This window comes from Crocodylus porosus, unplaced genomic scaffold, assembly GCF_001723895.1.
Source record: "Crocodylus porosus isolate Cpor-Errol unplaced genomic scaffold, CroPor_comp1, whole genome shotgun sequence".
NCBI classification, from domain to species: Eukaryota; Metazoa; Chordata; order Crocodylia; family Crocodylidae; genus Crocodylus; species Crocodylus porosus.
The window spans coordinates 163,856,618-163,866,178 of record NW_017728906.1 but is presented as its reverse complement, the minus strand read 5'-3'; the positions used below and the strand labels follow the sequence as shown (position 1 = coordinate 163,866,178).

General features: G+C 43.0%; 1 protein-coding gene across 1 annotated transcript in view; it reads left to right on the top strand.

The window, feature by feature from the left end:
* USPL1 (ubiquitin specific peptidase like 1) overlaps positions 1 to 9,561 on the top strand; it is a 36,688-nt gene that overhangs the window by 23,380 nt on the left and 3,747 nt on the right. Inside the window, exons 5-8 of the mRNA XM_019530119.1 lie at positions 2,049 to 2,135; positions 3,285 to 3,414; positions 4,338 to 4,463; positions 8,491 to 8,651. Of these exons, the coding sequence (XP_019385664.1) occupies positions 2,049 to 2,135; positions 3,285 to 3,414; positions 4,338 to 4,463; positions 8,491 to 8,651 (504 nt within the window). The remainder of the gene's footprint in view (positions 1 to 2,048; positions 2,136 to 3,284; positions 3,415 to 4,337; positions 4,464 to 8,490; positions 8,652 to 9,561) is intronic.

Genomic DNA, 9,561 nt, shown 5'->3' with positions numbered 1-9,561 from the left:
TGGCCGCATCATTAGTACCCACATGGACAAGGACCATGGGGTAGTAATCGGTGGGCTTGATCCTGGCCTGGATTACCTCCGTCACATGTAAAGACTCAAGTCCTTGTGTTCACGCTAGAGATGTTTGATAATTTAGAGTCTGTCTCTTCTTTCATGAAAAGTAGCCTGCTGGCCAACCATCTATGGTGGTAGTTTTTAGACGCATCATTTAGCAGAAGAAATTAACTGAGCTTTTCTATTTTCTTGTCACCTCTATCTGAAATGATCCCTCCCTCTTTCTCCCTCCCCCCACCCCCCAGGTCCCACTGGACTGTTCCATGGTCACATTAATTGCTTAGTGGTTTCCAAGTGGATATTATGTATAAACCGTTAGAAATGTGTGGGTTGCCAGCTTGCTAGACTTACTGTTCTCTTCCCTTTCTTCCCCTCACTTCTCCTTCCAACGCCTCCCTGGTGGAAACTCTGATGTAAAAGAAAGGTGTGAATGTTAGGGGGAGGAAGAGGAGGCAGGGGACTAGAATTTACTTTTTCTCTGTGCTCCTAGGCAAAGGTTATCAGTTTACTTGGGCTATGTTAGAGAAGGGTCATGACTGAGGGTCATGGTTTGGGGAGATGGATACAGTGTTTATATTGCTTGCTTGGCTGAAATGACAGTGAGATATCTGTTGTTTTGATAAAATCCGTCAAAAGTACCTATGACCGGGGAGAAATTCTTTAGTTTTATTTTGATTTATATGCATTAATTATAGTTAAAGACTAATGAAGGAGTGACATCCGAACCTGCTTCAAATCCTCCCTTCAGTTCTGGAGACTGAGCTAGACCTCTTAGTTAAAGTAGTTTTGCACTTTATGCAGCCTTGTTTGTCTGTTTTGCATTACTAATTTGCAAAACTGCTGAAAGCCATGTCTGGGGAGTAAGATTATAGTGCCTGGCACCAGTGCTCTTAAGGATGACACATGGCTCTACAATGGACTGTCCTGAAGGGGAATAATTAGTGTAGCTGTGCCTGTGCAGCACTTTGAGCAGACTAACTTGCCTCAGTGAGTGACAGTTAATTAGCTGGTTTGCATATCCATATAGATGCAGCTACACTGCTGTTGGTTTATGGTGCAGTCTCTGCAGAGCAGCCTGGTATCTTTAGCTGTGCCTCTGCTGGGCACAGTGAGTTTGTTTTGTAGATGAAGCATCAAACTCAAGGCACTTCCTAAGTCTACAATTAATTGTCTGATAACTCTAAGATTTATTTCTGACTTCCATAAGAAATGTAGTACTTAATTTGCAAAAACACACCTCAATTTATCTAATCATTTAAATGGGATTGAATGTCATCATCAAGGATCCTGTTTTTCTCTGATTTTAAAAAGAAACAACCCAGTTTTCAGATTTAACAAAAAAAAAGAAGTAACCCAAAATCCACATTTTTCCATGATTAAAATGAAACACCACTCTCTCTCTCTCTCAATAGTGGTATTTCATTTTAATCATGGAAAAATGTGGATTTTGGGTTACTTCTTTTTATCTGAGAAAACCAGGATCCCTGGTCATCACTATAGGGTGGAGTTAAGCTTGTTTGGGTACTTTGTGTGTTTTTTTTCTTTAGTATTTGAATTTCTAAGTGTAGTCTTAAATTCTGCCTTTCCTCAGAGTATAGTACTTTGGTTTGAGAGAATGACACTATGCCTAATGCTTTTTACCAGTAATTTATGATACCTTCCTCAAATCTTAACCTTCATCTTAGTCACTTATTGTCTGAACTTTGATTCCAACATAGCCTAATCATACTAACACATGTTGTAGAGAGAGAAATTATTTAAAGTATCTTATTAAGTAAATGACTGTAGAAAACAATGTGTAGGACTAAGTAGGTTTTTTTTAACAAGTTGTTAAAACTTTCTGCAAATTTATTTGACTGAGCTTTAATTATTATTATATCCAGTAGGCATGCCTTAAAATATACTAATACCAAATGCATTGCTTTGAAGATTATTAATATATTATGTGCTATATCTGAATTTAATATTTTTGAAAAACAATTTATTTTCTTTAGATGTTCTTCCAAAAGCTGAGATGCATTTAAATGAAATCCGAAATACAATTTTTGCACAACTTCAACCCCAGCTGAAGTGTGAATTAGGTAAGTATATATGTGTGACTTTAGTTTGTTCCAGCTTTCTGAGTGCAAACCTTGCTGTTATGTCAGCACTTAAAATATATCTCACAAGTGGATACAAACAGCATACCAGTGTAATTTGGTTAGGTCAAGCACACTACTCACAGTAGTTAGGTCTTTTCTTTTTTTCCCCCTCCCCTCCCTCTTTTTCTGTCTCTATTCCATTCTCTTCTGTAGTACCTATATGCTCAGGCCTAATGAAGTGACCCTTCTGGTGCATGCTTTTCTTCTCTGTTGTGAAAAAGGCAGGAAAAAATTGCTTGACAAAAGGAAAGTTCATTCTTAGTTTAAAGACCATACTTTCCAGGACTTTTGTATTATGTGTTTAGGCCAGGGGTTGGATCTAGGCCACAGCTGCAAGGCTTTGCCTGGACCTGTGCTACTACCATTTCTCCCCACCCTCCCAGCTCCAATCCAGCATGGGCTAGGTAACTTTGGCAGCAATAAGGGTGAAGGGGGCTTTTTCTGTGCCCACACTGGGGTGAGGCAGCAAAAATTACCTGCACTGCTGTTCCTTCTTGTAGCCCTCCCCCTGTCCCACTGCTACTTTTTGGGATCTGCTGCTTTAGCAAAGCAAAATAATGTATGGTGACTGCTACATCCTCCTTCCCTTAGTTGTGTATGGTCCTTCTTAACTGTATAGAACACTTAATAAATAATGCCCATTAAATGGTTCCATAGAAACAGCAGAAGTTGACAACATTTTCCTTCACTTTGTCCTCTGACCTAGCCCATGGAAAGTACTTGTAGCATTTTGGCTTAAATTAGCAAATTGTTATCATTTGTATACTTTCATTATTTTCCCATAAAATGGAAAATGAAATTAATAGTTAGGACTGATGTCACTAGTACTGTAGTGTAGCATCAATATTAGCCTCAAAAGCTTCTGCAAATATTAGTTTTCATGTAGTCTACTGATCTCAGTTTGTATTATGTGCTCCCCTCCTGGTTAACTACAGCTGTAGTCTTGCTGCTAACGATGGCTTTGAGTCCTTTACTATAGGAAAGAAAATATTGCTTTGTGAGTGCTCACAGAATAATTGTCCTTGCTTTCCGATGTCCTGAAGACTGATTGTGAACATTTAGTGACTGGTTTTCTTTTTTTCTTCAAAGGTAAAGAGGAAAGTCCAGTCTTTGCATTACCTCTGCTTCTAGAAAAGGATCCTGAAGTTAAGAAACTCTTTCTTCATTCATTTTCATGGAAATTTGAATGTTTACTTTGTGGCTACAAACAGCAGGACAGGTAAGGGTTTTTATTCGGGTAATATTCTTTATCTGTATGAATTTATTTTTCATTCTACACTTGATACTTTTTAAACCAACACTTTGTACACAATAGTTTGCATGTGGTGACAGGGGAAAAGATATGATGGTGAAGTCTTGTAGTCTGTGTTTCCTGAAGTTTTCTACACCTGCTGTGTAGTGTCAAGATTTATGATGTAATAGTTTTGACTAGGAGAGATGTAAAAGATAAGTGGAGCAGGTCGTCAGCTGCTTACTTAGTTGTGCACTTAATGGTCAAATTGTAGCTGCTCTTCATGAATAGCAGGCCTTTCAAAACAAATAGGTATGCCTTATGCTGTTGAGTAGAAATGGGTTTCTGTATTTATTTGAACTATATGACATTTGAAAAATAAATCTATGATGTTTATTCACTTGGAAAAATGTGAAAGTATCCTTTGCTGAGCAGTGATTTAAAATCTTAGATGTTAGGCATGACTCTAAATTGCTATTTAGATAATTGGAGGTAGTATATGCTTAAGGTAATGTGTTTAAGATGTCCTTAACTATTACGCACTTGGTAAAAGAAGAGAATGGAGAATTTTTCAAAGCCTTAGTTAATTTAAGTGTGATTATTAAATAAAATACTTTAAAGTAGCTAACACATTAGCAGCGGTTTCTGTTTCATTTTCTTGTGCTACGTAAGCATTATTTTGTTGATACTGATCAGATTATTGAGCCAAATTCTGTTCATATTTCTGTGCTACTTATGTGAACTTCAGTGGTATTTGCCATACAAGCCAGCACTGAATTTGGCCTATTTATTATAGGCTGTATAACACTGCTTCCTTTGTCCTACCTTCTCTGGTAAAATGTAATGCATTGTCTTTTCAGAATTTCAAGTAAGTATCTTATCTTATCTTTTCTTTTTTTCCTCCTGTTCAGCTATAGGAAGATGCTAACAACATTTACAAATATAATACCTGAGTGGCACCCACTTAATGCTGTTCATATTGGTCCATGTAATAAATGTCAGGATAAATCTCAAAGGAGAGAGATGATTTTGGAAAAGTAAGTCTGAATTGCCAGAAATCTTGACTATAAAATGGATGAAGTATTACCTGTAAATTTTAGATCTAAACATGTCTCATAATTTTGTAACTTTTCAAAGTCAGGCATATTAAGTGGTACTAAAGCTTAAGTTACTAGTAAACATCCAGTTACCCAGCTTTGATATTCTTAAAATTCTCATTTACTATGTAAAGGTTTTAGTACACTGTGTATTTTTATCATTCACATAGAAAGGACACACACAACTTTTAGTATTCTGAATAGAATTGAGCCAAATAGTACTGTATTTACTTGAATGCAAGATGAAATTTTTCTCTTCCAATTGGCATGGGAGGAAAAGACCCTCATGCTATTGCATACAAGAAAATCTCATTAAATACATTGTCTATTTTTAAACTGCTGCCGAAAGCACCATGTGCTCAGCAGTAGAAACCAACTGTTAAGTTCATTAAATGTAGCCAACACTGAGCATGACTCTAAAACACGTGGCCTAGTTAGTTAGGGTGATATACTGATGGGATCCTACCACAAGGGTAGGTTAGTGCAGGGGTGGGCAAAATACAGCCCATGGGTCAGATCTGGCCCGTGAGGCCATTCTATCCGGCCCGCGGGGCCCCTAAAAATTTAGAAAATTGATATTTATCTGCCTGTGGTTCCTGTCAAAATGACAGGAACCAAGGGCAGTAGGACCCAGGGGAAGCCAGCCAGGCTCTCGCAACAGTAGGGCCTGCCTGGGACCCTGTGGCTGCCTTGGCTGGAACCGCATGTAAGGGGAAAGTGGGGAGGATCCCGGGCAAGGAAGATGCCCGGGGAAAAACTGAGCGCAGAGCAGGGGGAAGCTGCCTCTCCCCCACCCCGTGGCTGGTTCCCCACACTGCAGTCGCTTGCAGCCCACATAGGGCTGCCTGTGCCTGCTCTAGACAGCCCCATGCAGACTGCAAGCGGCTGCAGCAGGGAGCACTGGCCACGGGGTGGGGGAGAGGCTGCTTTTCCCCTCCCCCACGCTCAGCTTTTCCCCGGGCTCCATCCCTGCTCCTTCCTGGCGCAGAGAAAAATGGCCTCTCCCCAGCCCCGTGCCCGCACTCCTTGCTGCAGCCGCTCGCAGCCCATGCAGGGCTATCCAGAGCAGGCACCGGCAGCCCCAGCCAGGCTGTGGGGTGGGCGAAGGGCCGCCTTTCCCCCATGCTCTGCACCAGTTTGTAACCTGGCTCTGCACTGGCTCTGGGCTTACCCACTGAGGCTGTGCATGGCAACAGCAGCTGTGGCCCCCACACTTGCCATTCCGGGTAGTGTTTGCCACCGTTGCCTCTCTGCTGCCCAGCATGCGAGCTCCAGGTGGTCAGCAGCAGCAAACACTGCCTGGCACGGCAAGTGGGGGGGCTGCAAGTGCTGCTGTCACGCACAGCCCCGACGGGCAAGCCAAGAGCCAGCACGGGGCCCAGGCTGGCAGTGGGGGCTGGGTTACAAGCTGGTGCTGAGCACGGGGTGGGGGAAACCCTCACCCACCCCATGGCCAGTGCCCTGCACTGCAGCTGCTCACAGCCCCCATTGGGCTGTCTTTGCCTGCTCCAGACAGCCCCACGTGGGCTGCGAGCAGCTGCAGCAGGGAGCGCTGGCCATGGGGTAGGCAAGGGGTTGCTTTTCCCCGCATGCTGCACTAGCTTCTTTCCTACTGGTGAGCAGGGGTCGGGGCTGTGTGCTACCCCAGCCTGTACTGTGGGGCTGGGGGGCACTGGGAGTCAGCAGGTGCATGAGCCAGCAGAAGCACGGGGCCCACACCGGTGTCCCAGGGCGAGTGCCGGCGGGTCCCATAGCAGGGTGGCAGGAGCACAGGGTCCCAGCCAACAGGGGCTCTATGGAGCCAGGCCAGCTCCCTCCTCTCCCTGCTGGTGCAGCCCAGTCTGGCTCCACAGACCCTTGCCAGCCTATGCCCTGCTCTGGGCCACACAGGTGCTGGCCCTGGGACATTTTTCCCAAGATGGTGACCAGGGAGTGGGGCATTTGTCAGGGGGCAGGGCCACCCATGCAGCTCTCAACAGCCTGCCAAAACTGGGTAAGTGACCCTCCGCCCAAAATCCTGGTTAGCGCCACCTACCTAAATAAGAGATACACTAGTGCTCCCTCATCAACACCACTTTTTAAAGTCAGAGTAAGCCATGATATTGCATACAGTTCACCCAGAATCCCTCTGTCGTGTCCTCTACTTGCCTGGTACATATGATTAATGTGGCCCTGCCCGCCACAAGATGAAGCTGACCAGGTTGCCTTGACTGCACGTACGTTTTTGGAGCATCCCAGTGCTTGTGATAAGAATATCTGGTTTCAGTCCTGAGTGGGGGGGGCCAATTAACACATGGATCCTTTGTGGGAGGTATCTGGAGTATACATATGTACTGAGCAAGGCCTGTGAGGTCACTGGGTAGGGTGGGGCTACACTAAAAATTTGTGCCAGGATATGAGTGTGCAGTGTTGTGGCTCACCATGGCTTAAAATGCTGTTAACTTTTGTGGGGCCCAGCCCAGTGAACTGTATGATAAATCATGAGCTTTGAACTAACACCGTGCATAGTTTATAGTAGATAGAAGTAGGTGCTCAAAAGTGTTTATAAAACACCTATGCTAAAACTTGCAGCAGTTTAAAAAAAAAAAGTGACATGCACCAGTTCTGGATGAAATAATTATATGATTACTATATGCGAATTGCTACAGCTGTGTTTAATTTCAAAGTTAATGTTTTCAGATTTGCTCCTCACTTCCATGTGGTCAGGGGACAGCAGGATGTAACAGTAAGGGAAGAAGGGAGAAACTGCCAGGAGGGGAAAAGTTGGGAGGAAGCAGAGGGCTATGTGACCCCCTCCTCCCACAGATTTATTTTCCTTGCTCTAGCAGTGGGCTAGGGACAAATTCAAGTCAGACCTCCAATAATTAGAGTCTATACCTGGAAAACTTATAACACCTACTTTTTCCATATATAGAATTTAATTATTGTGGGGGTCATCTTATAATCAGGGTAGTTTTCTCTTCAAGTAAATACAGCTAACACTGAGGGTAGAAATGGACTCTATACCTTCTGTTGTGCCACAAATGCTCAAATTTGTGGCCACAATGAATAGTAAATGGAAAGAAGACAGTGGTAAGTTATGCTGCTTTAGTGTAGCTGATGCCTGTTTGCAGAGGCACCCAAAGCTGCCCACACTCTGCACCTGCCCTGGGCAGGGGCTCCACATGCTTGAGGGGCCTGGTTCTGTGTACCTTGGGAATTCCCAGGCAGGGAAAGCCCTTCAAGCTTTGGCAGTGCCTGCCTGCCTTGCTTTCCCTGCTTAGCTAGATGTGTCCCTAGAATCTTCAGGGCAGGACTGGGTAAGTGGGGAAATTCAGGGATTCACCCCAAGGCGGAGTGCATCAATTTCCTGTTTGCAGAGACATGCCCCATGGCCAAGTGCAACCAGTGATCAGCCAGTTGGAGGAATCCCTCTGCAGGGGATTTACCTAGCTTTTCCCCTTCTGGGGTTGCAGGCAGGCACGAAGAAAATCCACTGCAGAGAATTTCCACACTCTCCAGCAATACATTGCCAAGCTGGGGTTTTGCTCTGCTTGCAGATGTGCTCCCCATGTTGAGGAGTGGCACCCAGCAGTGTCTATAGATGTCCATTTTCAGCCTGAACATTCCCGCCCCCCCAGCAGCCTTTGGGGATTGATGAATAGAACTGCAATCTTATCTATGTTTTGGTATGAACTGGGCTCGTTAGCTATCCTTTGACATTCATTTTAGCAGGGCTCTCCTTGTTGCAAAGCAAAATGTTATTTAGTTTCCCCCCTTCATCTTCTTCCCCGTTCCTAGAACTACTGCTCCCATAAGCCCCCAAAGACACTTGCATCTGGTAGCACAATCTGAGATTTCTACACAGGAGTAGAACGGTGATCTGGTAAGCTATGGATCATCCATAAATTAATTGTTTGTTTGTGATATTTCATTAATAGCTTGAGCCAGTGTTTTGTTCTAATAAAACGTATTGTCTCTTTATCAGGATACCTTCAATATTTATGCTACATTTTGTAGAAGGCTTACCACATAACAACCTGAAGAATTACTCGTTTCAATTTGAAGGAGATTTCTATGAAATAACAATTGTTGTTCAGTATCAAAACAACCAAAAACACTTTGTGACCTGGGTTTTGAATCCTGATGGTAAATACTATAATTTTTTCTTATAATGTATAGAGCTGCCTTGTTTACCAGTTTGGTGGGTTATTGAAATAATGATTGACTCTATTCTAGACAAAAAATTAAAAGGCTTTCTTGTTTGTAAACCTAAAAATTAACCATGCAAATAGGTTTAAGAATTATTTATGCACTTCCTTCTTTTCAAATTCTGATTTGATGTACACTGATCCAGTAAATTGCTACCAGTGGAAAAAGTGAAAAGTTACCCTGTAACTCTGGTAGAAACAATTTGAGCAGACCTGACCATTTCTTTTGAGTGCTATTTATCAAGCATGTGCATCTCTTGATTGGAAAAAACAAGTTCCCCTGAAACTTAAAGCACTGGCAGCATCTTGTCCCTCTTGATTCTGTCATTTTTTCTTGAATGCAGCTCCTGCAGTTACTAGCTTATTAGTGAATAACAGCTCGAAGCCCAAAATTCACAGGGTAGGAGTTGGGAGGAATAGCTTATCCAGCCTCATGGATGGGAGGACAAAAGAGAAGGGATAACGGTCTTACCAGAGCTTTGGGATTAAAGTTGTGTATTTAAATTGCTGGATTACATGAAAAAATAACATGATGGAGAAACATTCATTTAAGAAAACCGATTGTTTGTTGTGTCTGCATTGTTTCTCCCATTGTTTTTTAATTAAAGATTTGTATATGTTTTGAGGTATTTGAACTCAGTCAGCCATCATAAGGGGGTTAGCTTATGAGTTTGCCCCTTAAGTTTCTCCTGTTGGTGAGTTAGTTTGAAAAATTCCACAAAATAACACAGAGAAAGATTATGAAATATCCAGATGTGCTTATAGATTCATAGATGCTAGGGTCGGAAGGGACCTCAATGGATCATCGAGTCCAACCCCCTGCATAAGCAGGAAAGAGTGCTGGGCCT